At 34.9% G+C, this 18,259-nt stretch overlaps 1 protein-coding gene across 1 annotated transcript in view; it reads right to left on the bottom strand.

Annotated features, from left to right (window-relative positions):
* Positions 1 to 8,690: 8,690 nt before the first annotated feature.
* LOC137630192 (carboxypeptidase B-like) overlaps positions 8,691 to 18,259 on the bottom strand; it is a 12,575-nt gene continuing 3,006 nt past the window's right edge. Inside the window, exons 2-6 of the mRNA XM_068361637.1 lie at positions 16,519 to 16,608; positions 15,163 to 15,360; positions 14,465 to 14,560; positions 13,891 to 14,041; positions 8,691 to 9,967 (exon numbers count right to left, since the gene is read on the bottom strand). Of these exons, the coding sequence (XP_068217738.1) occupies positions 9,240 to 9,967; positions 13,891 to 14,041; positions 14,465 to 14,560; positions 15,163 to 15,360; positions 16,519 to 16,608 (1,263 nt within the window). The 3' untranslated portion in view covers positions 8,691 to 9,239. The remainder of the gene's footprint in view (positions 9,968 to 13,890; positions 14,042 to 14,464; positions 14,561 to 15,162; positions 15,361 to 16,518; positions 16,609 to 18,259) is intronic.

Genomic DNA, 18,259 nt, shown 5'->3' with positions numbered 1-18,259 from the left:
GCCTTTGCAAAGGAAGTAAATGCTCTGAGTAGATCTCTCCCCCTCCCAAGGGGTTCTTCCTTGATTAAACTTGATCCTTACCTAGATGAGGATGGGCTACTGAGAATAAAAGGGCGCTTAGAGAATGCAGACTTGAGTTTTGAGAGTAAGCACCCTATAATAATTCCTGGTACCCACATTGCTTTACTGTTAGTTCGTTTCCAGCATAGGTTGCTCAAGCATGCTGGTGTTGCTACACTTGTATCCACTTTACGAAACAGTTACTGGATCATTCGCCTTCGTCAGATTGCAAAGAAGGTTTGTCGAGAATGTGTGGCTTGTCGGCGTTGTGATGCCTCGGCTTGTTCCCAGCCTGTGGGGCCACTTCCCGAGTTGAGAGTTAAGTCGGCTCCTCCATTCACGGTTACAGGTCTGGATTTTGCTGGTCCTTTATTTTGTATTGATTTTCCATCCAAGAAATTGTATATACTTCTTTTTACCTGTGCTGTCATTCGAGCTGTTCATTTAGAGCTCACCGAGTCTCTTTCGGTTGTTGATTGTAATTTGGCCATTAGACGGTTTGTAGCTAGACGGGGTGTTCCAACAGTGTTCTACTCTGACAATGCTAGAACCTTTGTGAGTGTCTCCAACCTGTTAAGAGAACATTATGGCTCGTTGACGCCCCAATGGAAGTTTATTGTACCTAATGCTCCTTGGTGGGGAGGCTGGTGGGAACGCCTCATTAGATCTGTGAAAGTTGCACTGAGGAAAACATTGGGCACTAATTCTTTGTCCAAGAGTGAATTAGAGACTACACTTCATGAGGTGGAAGCTTGTATTAATTCTAGACCCTTGACATTTGTAGGTGAGGAACCTGATATCGCAAATCCTCTTACCCCTTCCCATTTCCTAATTGGCCGTTCTGCAGGTTTTCAGTTAGAGTTAGTAGATGATCCAGACTGTGGTGTATCCTCAAAGGATTTGTGTGTAAGAGAAGCTGTGCGTCTGGGTCAGTTAGACAAATTTTGGAGAATATGGCAGACTGAGTATCTTAGAAACCTGCCTTGTATGGTGAAGGGGTTCAAGCCAAATTGTAACCTTAAAGAGGGTTCTGTTGTACTAGTAAAGGATGAACGGGTGCCAAGGTTAAGGTGGCCTCTTGGAGTTATTACTAAGTTGTATCCTGGAAAAGATGGGGTTGTTAGAAGTGTTGAGGTTAAATCCAAACGTGGATTTATATCCAGACCTGTGCAAAATTTGTATAATCTAGAAATAACAGATTTGAAGGGTGAAATGGGTAGTAATTCCCAGGAGGAGAGACTTGAGAATCTTAGACAGGAGCCTGTAGAATCACCCTTAGTGTCTAATGTTGGTAAGTCCCGAAAGGGAAGACCTATTAAGGTTCCTATTAAACTTGACTTGTAGATTAAGGTAATAAGATAGCCTTGGAAGGCTCTGATGATGATAGGAGTGTTGAGACACTCCTATGGTGGGGAGGATGTTAAATGTTGGTTTGTTTGTCCTATGAAAACGCACCCAACGTTCGTTTACGCTGGTAAGTGTAGTGTTTGTCCAATGAGAACGCACCCAGGTTTGTTGACATTATCGAAATAGTTGATTTATTGAAAAATATGTTTATTTGAAAGGTTGATATGTTATTATGATTGGGTCATTACAATTATAAAGAGTAATCCATGTGAATTGTGATTATATTGTGAAAACTGTATTAATTTCCCGAGTGGATGGGAGCCGGGACTTCCCCTCTCCCGTTTTCGTCACGTATTTGTATTTTTTTTACCTTTGGGGAAGCTTCAAAGAGAATAAAAGTGAGAAATTTATGATTTGCTGGTTAAATGGATTTGTCTTGTCTGTATCACAATGTTATCTATTTTTTTTTATGTGAAGTTTTCTACAAAAAGGAACCATCGGACCTGCGTGCTCCCCCAAGCTTTTGTTTGAATCTGTAGTAGAGAGTAGAGAGGAATAAAGAGAAAACGAGAAGGTCGTTTTCTTTCTCCCGTAGTTTATTTTTGAGTGTTACGAGAAAATTGAGGAGGCTATGCCTCAAACTGAGGGGCTTATGGCCCAAATACAACAGCAGCTATACACAGACGTCCTAATGGAGGTGGTGGGGGTACCCGTGAGAAGAGCTAGAGCTTGCGCTCTCTCAATATGGCTGATATTTAGTACGTAGGTAAAAGCTAGTCTACAATGTAACGTCTAATGGAGACGGCGTAACAACCGGTAGAGCTTACCAATATGAATTTCATACCAATGCTGAGGTGTGGCTATAAAAAAAACAAAAGTACAGTTCTATGAATACCACGAGAGGAAATCTACGGCGCGTAACCCTCCTACACATCGACAACCTACTTTAATTTTTCTTGGAGATTTTACACAAGAGTTATTCATTCGTTACAGAAAACGAATATTGCTATCTTTAGCCTCAGAAATTCGGGAACCTCTCACTAAAGAAAACGACTAAAATAAATTGGTAATGACTAAGTGACTGCCACAATAGTTGACTTAAGAGCCACAAATGATGATTCAGTCAGGATTCATAACTATTTATAATACATATTTACTTTAATTTTTCCATTCTAAACGGTTTACTGAAATTATTTAGCCATTCTCGAGAATTCATTACAGCCAAATTCCTGACATTTCCAGTACTTTGACGTCTAACGTCGCATCTAGGGTGTTAATTAATGTGACGAAATTGAAGTCATTCCATGATTAAATGTTATAATCACGAGAGACTTCAATGTGTCAACAAAACCGACATTTTGATGTGATATATGTCGACAAAGGGCATAATTGTGTAAGGAAACATAATTGTGATATTTTCAAATAAAGAAATATTTCAACGGTTAAAAATTATTTTGATTTATGAAACTGAAAAGATCGAAATTCACACATTTGTCTGTTTCCAGTGTGAATTTGTTGACCGACTTTCATTGACTACGTAAAAAAAATTTAACGATTATTGGGCTATCTTTTTTAAGACTAAATTGACAATTTGACTGTTGAATTTCGTTCCTTTAAATAATTTCTTAGCCTTTCCAGATTAATTTGGTGATAAAATTACTTTAATTACGACTTTCAAAGTTTATGCTTAATTACACGTTTACCATATTCAGATTGAATTTCATTCTAGCATCTTATGTGAATTTGGCGATATAATGATTTTAATTGCGATACTAGCAAGAGGTAATGTTGAACTGCGCACTCTAAAAACATTAAAATTAAAGAAATGACTTTACTTTTATGACCTGGTGTAATGGTCTGTTTTTTTTCCCCCGTCCGAAATAATGGTTACCTCCTCCAAGCAAAGGGGAATCTCGGCCCAGAGGCGGCAATATTATCCTGGGCCATATTTCCCCAGGGGGGAATTTAGGACGGGGGGGGGGGAGAGGAACCATTACACCGGTCTCTATGGCTGGGATATGCTACGCGATTTTTAACTGCATAATCGATTATTATATTAGTTGAGGAAACCTTTTCTTGTTGTTACCAATAAAGACCTGAGTTTAAATATAAAAGCTAACACTTAATATCGTTTGCGATATCAACACACTTCAAACTTCTTCCAAGTCCTGTGAACGCCATTTCAATCTTCTACAACTAGTCTTCCAAATTACCACAATGCATAAGGCTAAAAAAGTTGATCGTTTTTATTTTTGAATGAATATAGAAAGAAACTTCATAACCAAGTAAAGACAGATAATCGTCTCTTACCAACAACCGCATACAAACGTCTCACTTTTGGTCAAAAAGAAGGGGGGGGGGGGTAAAAAAAAAATCAACACCTTCCCCCGTTACCAAGATCCATTTCTACTACAGTAAAACTTTGTTGAGGCCGTCAGCCAATTTAAAAATTCTGCATTAAATCTATCACGGCCTACTTAACTAGTGCTAATAATTTAAAGTTTAAATGTACTGAATTTGAATAAAAAAAAAAAAGTTTGAGAACACTGCGAAATGTCATTTTTGTAGCCAGCACACATAAAAGGGGGTTGTTTGTTTCCTAAGAGGAATATTTTTCATCCAAGGTTGTTTCCTCCTCCTTATCCCACGCGGGAAAGCACACCGTTATGCAGAACCTATGAGATTCATTTATCGTATACATTCTTTATGTATATATTTAGAGAATCATATAGCGTAGTCAGTGTTAATTGTCAAATCCAATAATCGTAATACGAAAAAAATCCAACTCATTGAAAGCCTTCTTATCATCAATCCCTCTGATGACTATAGGGAACATTCTGCACAATCATGGGGCCGCTATTTTTAAATTTTTAGACTCCTCAGTCGGGTTTTACGTTTAGCAGATATATGCAATATAAACAGCTAATAACGGGTAAAACCACGTCTATTTCCAGACGGACAATACGTTCAAGACGGCCGCATTAACAAAATTAAATAAATAAAATAAATAGACAACTATATGGCCTTAAGTTGAACCAGGATGTTCTTTTAACCAAAGTCTTGCTTTTAAAAACCGATAATCTATTGTTCCGCCTTCCTCGTCTCAAGCGAAATTTAGGTCCTGTAGGGCACAGTTTTCCATGTGATGGGACCATGAAAAGACCCTTCATGTAAAAGTACACGCACTTACCAATCACAGTAATTGAACAATCAATACTTTTTGGGGGGGGGGCAGGGTAGCCCCAGCAGATCTATGAAAACCTTAACTGGGAATTTCATTACAAACGCCGTATCAGTGAGTGCTATTTTAAACAATCTTCCCATAAGTACATAATGAAAACTTTTCCCTTTGCATACTCATTTTTAAAAGTAGATTTCATAAATAGCTATCTGGTATGTGTATGTGTGGGGGTGAACTAATGTTCTGGATGAGTAATACTTGTGTCCATAACGTTATTTGCAGACAGGGCGATTGCTGGCATACTAATAGCCCATATTTACATTTGCAGAGTTTAATCCACCTCAAATATTTCAATATTTCTAAGAATTCGATGTTCCTTCCCTTCTCAGAGAGAGAGAGAGAGAGAGAGAGAGAGAGAGAGAGAGAGAGAGAGAGAGAGAGAGAGAGTGTGAGTTTGACTCGTTCTGGAAGAAATTGCTGTGTGGGGCTGTTAAGACAAGCTGTCAAAATTAGGCTTTGGACAAACGAGAAAGAAACGGCAATCTATTTAACACAAATACAAAGGTGTACGAATGCTAATTATTTCCTAAAGCTACCGTTGAGCGAGACCATGGAAAGATAATTAAAATAAATAAGTGCATTTGCATACAAATAAGCAGTTAACCTAATCTAACCTAACCTAAAAATAGTATTGGAGTTATATCGGGAATTAGCGGTGGGGCAATAACGGGAAAGTAACCCGAGTTATTATACAGGCCTAATTTTGAGCATTACTAAAATAATTTTCTTTCCTATAGAGTATACGGTTATAATAAATTATCCACCGACTATTCATATGTCAACTAATGAATTGTTAATTTATAAGTGTTGTTACGGTACAAAGATAACATCGACTCTCCACCTACCACAAGAAAAAAAAAAAAAAACTTTTGCAAGGCAAAAATATCGACGCATTACGCAGTCTTCATATTTCACTACCACCCAATAGCTTCATATGAAAATAAAAAAAAAATATACGAGGTTCCAGGCAAATTCGAAAGGTTTTATTACTGGCCTGTTGCAGTTTTAAATGAAACGACCAGAATATCCGAGGATATGGACTTAAAACACGGACCATAATTTATAAAGATGCAGCTTTAAAACAGTAAACAGAATATGCGATTAAAACTGGGTATAAAACTGTTAATAGTGTTAAAACTCAGATCTCAAACCACGGTGTAACAACGTCGGTCTATATTCAAAGCCACAGATTCGGAAGTTAATCACATTTTTTGCATTGGCCAAGATAAAATTTCTTCGCCAGTAAGAAAACCATCGGTTAGTCAAATCTCTAACGTTAAAAGTAGAAATAAACTCAACAATGTGAATATAAGAAAAAAAATAAAAGCAATTCTTACCCTGAATCTCTGAGCCTTCATATTTCACAGAAGCACTAGAAACAAAACAGTGAAAATGTCTTTTTGCTGTTGGTCGGACGACCACTGATCATGATGTAGTGATTCAGTGACTACAAGTCTCGAGTCCAGTTGTCAGACATCCCCAGACAATCCCTAAAATTTCCCTAGATCAGGAATAATTTCTCTAAGTATCTTTCAATTTAATATAATTAGAACTTCTATATATATAATATACAGTACTCTGTATTCCCCTTTAACAGTTGTAGGCTAAACGAAGATAAACTTCCGAATTTATTTAGTTATTTGCTGAAACCACAAATTATAAGATTTCGTAGGCCTATTTCTTAACAAAAAGATGAGGTTATCTGTGTTTTGATTTTAACGTGTGCTCTGAAAGATATATTCATAAAATATTGTATTCAGTTCATACAGAAGCAAAACTTAACAAAACGTAAGCCATTAGATTTTATTATTTCAAAGCTGGTAACATTACTAATCTCACATATTGAAGTCAGCATTGTTGAATAATTTACCTGTAAAGATACTTACTGTCTAAACATGAGGAAAATTGGGGATTTTAATGCGCGAGCATTAAACTTCCCCAATAATTCGGGCATTAATCCGATATCGCAGTTTTTTTTTTTTACACCAAATGGCTAACATTCCCCTATTTGAGCAAAATTTCCCTAAAACTGGACGTCATCGTCATGATTTTACTTCAGCCAATCATAGACCTCCAACAGACTGCGTTTCTTTAATTCTTTCATTAGCTGAAAAATACAATTTAGCCATGAAATAATTAATTACTCCTTTAATAGACTAGTTGGACTATAATAAACAATCAAAAGTAGTTTTCTTTTAATAACAGCAATAAGTATCGAATAGATATATGGGAGTGAAGTGTATCAGCAAGCTTTTTAACATTGCCTGTTGTTGTTTCATGAACGCAACTCTTAAATCCATTCAGAGTATTCAGACAAAGAAAACGATACGTATTTCAAAATAAAGAAAACGTTATTAGAGGTTAACTATTGTATCTTTAACATCCACACACTGGATTTTCAAATTCAGACTTATTTAAAAGCCATTTAAGAAGAGCAACAACATTAAAATAAATCTTTCATTTATAAACTATAAAAAGAGACTTATGGCACCCTGTTCGACAAAAAAAAAAAAAAACATTTACTGCAAGTTGGAACTTTTGATGTTCCACCGATTCAACTACTAGATTAGGAAGATCATTCCACAACTTGGTCACACTTGGAATAAACATTTCTAGAATATTATGTAGTATTGAGCCTTATGATGGAAATGGCATGGCTATTGAAATTAACTACATACCTTGTAGTACGAATATAATAGTACTGTCCGGAAAGATCTAAATGCAATAGTAGTCAGAATTATGAAAAATCTTATGCAACATGCATAACGAACTAACTGAACGACGGTCCCAGAGATTAATATTCAAATCAGGAATAGGAAATTTAATAGACCATAAGTTCCTGTTCAATAAATTGAGGTGAGAATCTACAGCTGAAGATCAGACAGCAATACAATACTCGAAACAAGGCAGAATAAAATAGTCAAAACACTTCAGAATAGATTGATAACCAAAATTTTTATAAGACTTTTTCAATAAGCCAAATTTTTTGTGCAACAGAAAAACAGAAAGACCGAATGTGTTTCTCAATAGTAAATTTGCTATCAAGCATCACACCAAACATTTTAAAGGCATACAGTGTTAAAGAAACATTATCAATACAGAGATCTGAATTTTGAGGAGCCACTGTCCTCAACATACGCACTTACAATTATATTTTGAGTTTTGTTAGGATTCATCTTCATGCCCCATAATTTGCACACTGAATTAATTTCATCTAGATATCTATTAAAGGACTCAGCAACCCCAGATCTACATTCAGGAGCTGGAATTGATGCAACGAGAGTAGCATCATCTGCATATGCAACGACCTTGTTTCCAAGGCCAAACCACATATGTGTATAGGCCTATAGTATGAAAAATAATGGCCCAAGAACACTGCCCTGAGGAACACATGAATGGGGATAGACAGGAGCAGCAATCGATGGACTTGGTTGATTTAACAATATCCTGGTTCTTACAAATATTATGCGCCAATTGAGAATCTGCCAAAATACCTATTTAAGAGGAGTATATTAGAATAAAATGATGAAAAAATATCTTTTTGATGTCAAAATTGTAACAAACATAGTTAACTTTGATTTTACATATATTTTAAACAATATATTTTTACTTGATCCAATGTTTGGCAGCTAGATGATAAAACATGCTGTCTTCAACATTCTGTGAGCAATATTACAATGATATTTCCGTTTAAACTTTTCTTTATTTTAATTATATTTTGGGGACATTTCTATATTTTAACAGTTTTGACTTATATCTTTTAGTTTGAAATTTTCAATACAGTATTTGACTACTCTCTCTCTCTCTCTCTCTCTCTCTCTCTCTCTCTCTCTCTCTCTCTCTCTCTCTCTCTCCATCCCTAACCGAGGGATGGTGTGAGAACAAGTAGTCATACGTTTGGCAATCAGATCAGTGTGAGATGAAATATATATATATATATATATATATATATATATATATATATATATATATATATATATATATATATACATACATATTGTTGAATAACATTAATCTAGTCGATCAGGCAGTATTGAATGAAAGTAGAATCAAAACAATTTGATATTTTCTATTATAACACAAGTGCCATTCAAGTTATAGAGTGCATTAATCAAGTTACAGGAATGCTTATGTAAGTTCATATACCGCTTCCCCTATCGAAAAATAATGGGGTTGACACAGACTGACAATTCAGTGTGGCTCTGGTAGAGCACTGGGCTAGTATTTGAAAGGTTTAGGGTTCGAATTCTGCTTACCTCTCAACCAGTAAATGGTTACTGAAAACTGACAGAGGCAAAAGAGGATGAAAGGTTGGCTTTGATGATGAGAGGGGGGGGGGGGGTGAAGGGGTCCTGTTTCACTTCATTGTGGTATAGTATGTTTTAAGAGCAGTACCACGGTCGACAGAGCTATGCAAAATTCAACACTTAAGGTGTTTTATTTTCATGACCTCAGAAAGAAATAGACAACAGTTGATTATGTGAATAATAGCTATCAAAAGAAGAAAACAAATACTACCCAGATTGTTTACTTACCCTTTGATCTTCTGATACACAAAATTGAAAAATATTTTTTCATGTCAGTGTGCTCATCAAAGATAGATATAGTCACCTGGTCCTACTGCTGTCAATAAAATTTTCATTCCATCCCATACCTCCTCACTGCATGGTACAATCTGATTTGGGGATAGAACGAAGCCTTCTGTTCCTTCATCTCTTAGTTCTACAGTATATGAATATTTCACTTGTAGAACAGCTTTAGCCCAATCATCAGTAGCTCCAGAAGCTGCATATAAACCAGCTGCTACAGATGCTACTTTATACACAGTCCCATATCTTTTCTTTGTGGCGTTTGCCCATAGCGTTGCCCTACTGGTCATCATAGGAGTGTCAGGGGCTTCTTCTGTACTCCATCCCCAAGGATACAAGATGAACTGGCCATAGCTGTGAAAGGCCATCACCATCAAGAGGTTGTAATCTCTCGAAACAGCTATCATAGCATCACTGAGGGCTTTGGTTTCTGGTTCTGAGAACCCAGATGCCCCATGGAACGTTTCACTGCAAGGATTGCTAGATGCGAAGAGGCCAAATTTGTAATCCCAGTTACGATTCAGATCAACGCCATCACAACTAGTATCATCATTTATTCTTCTGTTCTTCCGCCACAAACGATTAGTTGTCCACGAGTAGAGGTAACCATCTGGATTGGCCATCGGTACAATAAAGATGTCTAGATATCCTATTCGGGAGCAATCTTCTAAAAGCTTCGGAATCAACTGAAGAATAACTGCAGGCGCTATCCATTCACGGGCGTGAATACCTAAAAAGTTTGTCAGGTCAGTAAATATCTAGATTCCGATAAGGATCACTAAGTAGGCTATCCATTGATAATATTGGGGCATTCATCACAAATGAAAAATAAACCTTATCAAATTACACCAATCATATCAAATAATTAAGCAAAAATAACAAATAGGCTGCAGTACTAAGTTTGATTATCATATCAACAGTGTCATATCCTTTTATGCAGCAGAAAAAATTATTCGTCTCAAGACATTAATTTGGGACATTTCCCTTTGCCTAGCATAACTTATAAACCCTGGTAGGCCACTCAATCCCACTATCAACCCCGTACTTCAGCATCTCACTTGTGATCCTGCCAATTTCTGGTGGCTTACTACTTTCTTCATAATTACACACAGACAAAGAACCGAAATATAAATCGATATACTACTACTACAGAAAATCTAAAAAGAGGGTTTCGAATGAAACAGAATACATGGTTTACGCAGTATTTTGAATAGTCACTGATAAGAAAACAGCTTTGCAATTTCACTATAAATACAGTAGTGCAATGTATTTCTTTTTAGAAATTGTCGTGTATTAATTTCTAAACAATAGGTCCCTTTTCCTGACAGGAGGTGGACCCAGAAATAAACTATATAACAGACATTACCATATTCACCCTTTAACTGCTGAATTGTGAATGAGCCCCTAGTTTCCTATACCAAGCAAATTCTACAAAATTCACTTCACACAATTAGGCTACAAAGAAAGCTATTGAGAAATGAGTCAAACTGGTCTGCACACACCCTTATCTTGTATGTTCTCTGGATACCTGAGCCCTTCCTCTACAATGCATCTTAGACACTGTCTGTCCAAACCATTCTAAGTTCTCTTCTAACTCCCTACGCTTTGGAATAATAAACTCTTTTTAACTAAAGTTTTGTAATTAATTCTTTCCACAGGACCAAACTATTCCAAATTACTCTGGTTCATCATTTCCCCTTCTAAATTCCTTTTACAATACATATACTGTACAGTTGCAATTCCCTTCATATATCACCGACCTTGTCTTCTGCAGGTAATTAAAATATCTTACCATGTTATGCACCCAGCCAGCTACCTTTCTTGCTTCTATTTTGTGACTCGCACATCCTTTCATTTTACCATCATTCCTTATGCTTATCCTCAGCCTTCTATTTTCTATCATCCATATTAATGTTTACTACTCCATCTTCCTAATTTCCATTAACCTTCATTTTATTACTCTTTGTATTGTTTACTAATATATTTTTTTTGTCTTGCAAACCCTTTCATATTCATTTATCAGCTTCTACAGTTTCTTTAAACTATCCATACCCCACACTGTATTATGCACAAACATCAATTATTTTAAAAAAAACATTCACAACTTCATATCTACATTCAGCATCCCTTCTTTGACCTCTTACATTGCTTTATCCATAAGGATGTTGAACAGTCATGGAGACAACATACTCTTGTCTCAGACACACTTCTATACCAAAGTCATTCCCCTTCCTTCATACTCAAGAACATTCTTAGCTTTCATCATAATAACAATCTATGTTCTATACAATACATTCTCAATGCCCTCACATTGCCTCCCAACTGATTCTATCATAAGCTTTTTAGTACCATATATACAACATACAACTTTTCCTTTTATCCTCAAATATCTCACCTAACTATTTCTCCATAAATATTTGATTCTTTTACTCTCTTCCAAGTTAAAAACCACACTGTTCTTCCCAAATTAGTACTCCGTCATGACTTACTTTGTCCATCAAAATCTTACCCACTTTCCCTGGTATACGAAGTGTTATTTTGCCTCTATTATTCTTACAATTGCCTTTACTCCCTTCATATAGCAGATCAATCATTCCCCTCAACCAACAATTTGGGACTTTTCTCTCAGCCAATCATACCTTATAAGCCCCAATACGTCACCCAACCAAGTCCACTTGGATATCTGGTATAACCTACAGGATTTCCAAGCATCCCAATTGAAACCCTGCCTACTCCTGGTGGCTTGCTTTCTTTAATCTCTAACTTGCCTTCCTTTCAGCTTTTCAGCTTTGAACCCGTTCAAATTTTGCATACTTCCGTTTTATTTCTCTTCTATCCACAACATTAAATATTTTTTTTAAATAATCCATTAATCCAAAATTCCATTCATGTCTGACAACATCTTTCTGATAGCATCTTTTATTCCGAGATCCATTTTCTCATTAACACTACACTCTGCATTTACTTCCCTGTCCTAGAATTCTTTCTGCCATTTTCCCTTCTCTTATTCTATTCCCGACTGCCGTTGTATGCCTGATTTTGCTCTTGGGTTCTGTCAAGCAACAACACCTTAAATGTTTTACCTCCATACCCCATTACTTATCCTTATCCCCTCTTTCTATTCCTTTATACCCTTCACAACTTACTGTTGTGTCCATGACTCCACCTACTCCCCCTTTTGTTTTTTTAACCTCAGCCCATATTTCACCCTTTTTGCCTTTATACTCTTCTTACTTCTAATAAAATATCAACACCTTGCTTATATTTATAGACACATTTCAATACTTGAATTTATCTTCCTTAAGTTTTGTTTTAAGCAAATAATGATTATGTATCCCTCCATTTTTACCCTTAAATCCATTCACTTGCTTTTTCCTCCTTACTAGCACATAAGCTATAAAAGTCTTTATCTCTCCATTATCTATTTACCATACATACTTTTTTAAAGTTCATTGAAAACTTTGTATAACCTTAACTTGAACCTATTCCTGGACATATCTCCACAAAACCCTTTTCTTCCATTTTCTTCTGGAATTCAATACCTAACAATAACTCCATCTGTTTCTCTACCACTCACTTTTGTATTCAAAACTTCCAGCAAAACCACCCATTCACATTCTGTAAAACCAATAAGTTACAGATTCAGATACTCCTCAAAAGACTCTCTCACACTTTAATTAATTCTTTTTCAATCTTGGATCATAGAGACCCACTACCACTAGTATAAAGATCTAGTAGTAAAGACAGCCACAGTAACCTCAGTTTCAACTTGATCATGGTTCGAATCCTTGGCCGACCAGAAACTATTATCATAAAGTTAATTCCCTCTTGGGTCTCTGATCACGAGGCAGAGTGAATTCGATATTAACAGATATTTATAGCTTATGTGAATAAATGAAATTCACGAGTAAATGTGATAAATGATCATATATATACACATATATATATATATATATATATATATATATATATATATATATATATATATATATATATATATATATATATATATATATATATATATATATATATATATATATATACATACAACAGTTTATACTCCACTGCAGGACAAAGGCCTCAGACATGTCGTCCTTATTCATATGTGGGGTTTGGCAACTTTCATCACCATGCTGGCCAGTGTGGACTGGTGAGGATGAGAGATTTTTGCCTGATCACTCACAGCAAACCAACCTAGTATGGATGTTCCTGACTAGAACAGCTATGCTGATCAGGGCGATACATAAACCCTTTCATCACGTTAAGCTATCCCTACTCAGAAAGAGATATACTGTGTGTGTATGTATATATATATATATATATATATATATATATATATATATATATATATATATATATATATATATAGAGAGAGAGAGAGAGAGAGAGAGAGAGAGAGAGAGAGAGAGAGAGAGAGAGAGAGAGAGAGAGAGAGAGAGAGAGAGAGAGATCAAGTTCACAATGAACCATAAGTTTCTACATCTCCAAATATTTTTAGACAGCTTTCCACTTAGTCCTAAAATTTTACGAAATCAAAAAATGAAGAGAACATCTATTAATCATACAAATCTAATATAATGTGAGATAAAAGTGAACAAAACACTATAAATCTACAGTGATGTTATTTATAAAAAGTAGTACCAAACTACTTACCAGCTTCTATCCAAACAGCGCCATTCACTCTGCAATTGAGTGGCCTGATGTGCACCAGCCAAATATCCCGCCCTTCGATGGACTTGCCGATAGAAGTTACGTTCACTCGAGAAGAATGGGAAATGTTTAACTCCTTCAAATACCATTCAATCTAAACGGAGGATATACCAAGTAAAGGTTAAATTCTTGAAATAATATACAGCATCAGTAATTATTTATGTTTCAAGTACGTCTGAGACAAAGGAATTTTGTCATTTAAAAAACCTGTCTGGATTGAGAATAACTATAAAAAGTCAGTTCTTTTTAGAGAGGCCGATTTGCACCGACTCGCAGGGGTGCCGTTTTAGCTCGAAAAAGTTTCCTGGTCGCTGATTGGTTGGACAAGATAATTTTAACCAATCAGATAGCAGGAAACCTTTCCGAGCTAAAAGGGCACCTCTGCGAGTCGGTGCAAATGCGCCTCATTAAAAAAATTGAGTATACTTATATTCTTTCAGTTTTCGGTTAAATATTTTCAAAATAATTTATTTTCTTTATTATATAGTTCTGATACATTAAATTAAAAGACTGTTACCTGATCAAGGGTCATATAGGCATCAGACAATGGTTGGGGGCAAGATAAATCAGTACAAGTGCTTGAGCGTGTCTTTCTTGTCTCGCCATCCTTCTCCTGCAAAGAACTGGATATCATTTATCATATTTTGAATATTCACTTTGTTTTTTTTTTCTAAGTCATTCAAGAAGGAAGTTGGTATATTGAATAAAAGGAGAAATGGGGATAGACTTGCCTCTAAAGTTAAGGTTATAAGAATCAGTAAAAAAAAGGCAAAAAAACTATTTTAAAGTTTGACAATAGATGAAAAGAAATAATTAATAACCACGAAGTCCGTGTAATTGTTTTTATTTTGGAGAAAGTGTTTATGTCAAAATAACCAATGTTGTTACTGTTTTTAATATATTAAATTTCAATTGTTCAATACTTCTCTTATAGTTCATTTATTTCCTTATTTCCTATTCCTCACTGGGCTATGTTTCCATGTTGGAGCCCTTGGGCTTATAGCATCCGTTTTTTTCAACTAGGGTTGTAGCTCAACTAATAATAATAATAATAATAATAATAATAATAATAATAATAATAATAATAGGGGGTTCAACATCAGACTTATTTGTTAGTCCTAGAGGGGATGGATTCGAAGCTACGAGTAATTTTACTCACTAATCCCAAACAGGGTAAGAATAGCATACGTCGTCAAAGATGACCTTTATACTGACCTTTAAGTAAGAGGCGAGATCTTTCACTAGAATTTTGTAAGTCAGTTTGTGCTGAAGGAGAATAAGCTTGACATCAATTGAGTTTTTCAAACCGACTCGTATTATCTTCCTAGATTTCGATTCATCAAGTATATCCACAAGTCCTTTGTCCTGAAGCATTGTTGTTACCAGACCAATTTCACCTTCTACCTCCCATATCTGCCAATAAGAAAAAATTAAAATAGTCAAGTAAATAATTTCTTGAAGAATAACATATTTCAAGAAGCTTCTGACAGGTTTATTACCTTTAGGTTGGGAAGGTTTTGAACCATTCATTTTGGGATAATGGGTTCATGTCGTCTTTTTTACTCGGGCCTCTAGCTAAGGATATGGATAAGGATAGGGAAGTGGGGAATATGGGGGAAGGAAGAGTACCCCTGGATACAATCCAGTTTATAGCCCGGAGGCAGGTACTCGGGATCGGAAAGGATAAGGAAAAAGGGAAAAAGGGAGAAAGGGAAATACAGGAGAAGAATAAAAGAGAGGGGCAGACCCTCTTGCGATGTTAAATAGGATTAGAAGCAGTTTGAATAAGGAAAAGACAGGCAAGGAGAGGGAAGGTTTTTGGATTCTATGTCTAGCCCTGTTGCAGGTGTATGTCTGTCTGACACCTATTTTGATGGTTAATGAAAGCTATGATTTTTGACAAATTTATGATTTTGGGCCTTTAGCATAAATTGCAGTTGAATCATATGTAAGAGTGTGCTTTCATCATGTATTTTGTAAAAAAAGGCGTAAATGTTTGTTTGTATGCGTGCGCACACATATATATATATATATATATATTATATCATATCATATTATATATATATATATATATATATATATATATATATATATATATATATATATATATATATATATATATACATATGTGTGTGTGTGTGTGTGTATGCGTGTATGTGTGTGCATGTGCGTATGTGTATTACAGTCACGAAAGAAAACGTAAAAAAAGTTGATAGGAGTTATACTTTCGTCTTATTGGTGATATCAACGGACTCACAATGAGAATAAATGTACAAGAATATCGTATTTACAGTATGCAAGAGAATGGGACCCCTCAGCTGTCAGTTTCTTGGCCATTACAGATAAACCAGTTTTAAGTAAAGAGGATAATACAGGATTACTGGAAAATAGGCCATGTCTTAAATTCAAATTATGATAGGTTGCAACATTCTTTAGGTAAAGTCACTAATATGGATTACTGTCAAGGGAAATATTATTTCATGCCACATGGCTTGATATGAGGAATACAAAACTACTGAAGTTTGTGGAAGGTTACATAGACGTCATAAATCACATTTCAAACGAACTTACTTGGTCTCCTGGGGGAGCTGCATACTGAGACCAGCAAAAATGAGGAAGGATGATGAGAAAGGCCAAAAGGCCTGTTGAACAAAGTTGCATCTGTAAAAAAAGATTAATAAAAAAAAATAGAACAAATTAGAAAAAATATTAATGTATCATCAATTGTGTTCATTTTCCTCAAACAAAAGAAAATTATGTTTCATTTCAAGCTTATTTATATTCAGGGATTTCATTTATAGCATCTTATAGTCCACATAGAGGAATGATTAAATGACCTTGATATAGGATAAAGTGATTCATGATCAATGCATAACGAATATCCTTCGATGAATGTCATATGTAATATGTACGTCTATTACGCCCTCGTGTTTTGGTTTCCTTCATGTATTATTATTATAATCATTCTTATTATTACTACTATTATTATTATTATCATTATTATTATTATCATTGTTATTATCATTATTATTAATTCTTCTTATTATTATTGTTGTTATTATCATTAGTATTATCATTGTTATTATTATTACTATTATTAGTATTATTAATTTTTTTTATTATTATTGTTATCATTATTATTATTATTACTATTATTATCAGTATTATTGATTTTTATTATTATTATTGTTATCATTGTTATTATAATAATAATTATTATTATTATTATTACTATCCCAGTTACAACCCTGGTAAAGAAGCAGAATGCTACAATCCCCTTTAGGGCTCCAACAGGGAAAGCAGCCTAGTGAGGAAAGGAAACAGCAAATAAACTATATATAAGTAATGAATAAAATATATGAAATATTTCAAGATCAGTAACAACCTAGGTGGAGTAGTACTACAAGGTAACAAGGTTAAACTAGATCAGTCATATATAAACTATAGAACGAGATTAGGTCAACCTATTCACCAGAAAATTATTCAGAAGTTTTCTGAAGTTCCACCGTCAGTTCAGGAAGATCATTTCAAAATCTGGTCACAGGCTGACGTTTTTGTGAATAGGCAACATATATAATAAATCACTCGTGTACAATATGATCTTATATCATTTGTTAAAAGATTTCTTTTCTTACGATACGAAAACAAATCTTTCGTCCTTAAATAGTTGTACAATGAGTCCATTTTTCCCAGAAAGCTTTAGGCTATCCATGATAAACTGCCACTTTGCATGGCGAATCTTATATTTGAACCATGAAGACGAATCCTTGATAGTTTATCTTTTGGAAAACTTTCAACTCATGATATAAGATCATATTGTATTCAGAAAACTTCAAACCCAGGATATAAGATCATATTGTATGCGGTAAACTTACAACCCAGGTTATATCAAACTGTAAACGGTAAACTTTTAACCCAGGATATAAGATCATATTGTATGCAGAAAACCTTTAACCCAGAAGAGGCTATATTGTACGCGGAAAACTTATAATCCAGGATATAATATATTGTACACGGAAAACTTTTAACTCAGGATATAAGATCAAATGTAATATACATATCTATTTTCTATTTGAAATATCAACTATGAAATTTATCATTAAATAAGTTCCTATTGAGTTAATTTAAGGTTTAACTTTCCTACATAGAGCTTTGCAAAACTGAAAACGCGATTTGACAAAATTATGAAATGCAACATCATGGTTAAAATAATAGGCCTGTTCTCTGACAAACTTGGGATTTCAGATCAAAATTCCCTACTCCCATTCATAAATTATTTTACAAAAAAGATTGGGGATTAGGCCTAATTTGT

This window comes from Palaemon carinicauda, chromosome 38 (assembly GCF_036898095.1).
Source record: "Palaemon carinicauda isolate YSFRI2023 chromosome 38, ASM3689809v2, whole genome shotgun sequence".
Taxonomy (NCBI): Eukaryota; Metazoa; Arthropoda; class Malacostraca; order Decapoda; family Palaemonidae; genus Palaemon; species Palaemon carinicauda.
Note: the sequence above shows the minus strand (reverse complement) of the source record. Positions and strands in the feature narration are given on the sequence as shown.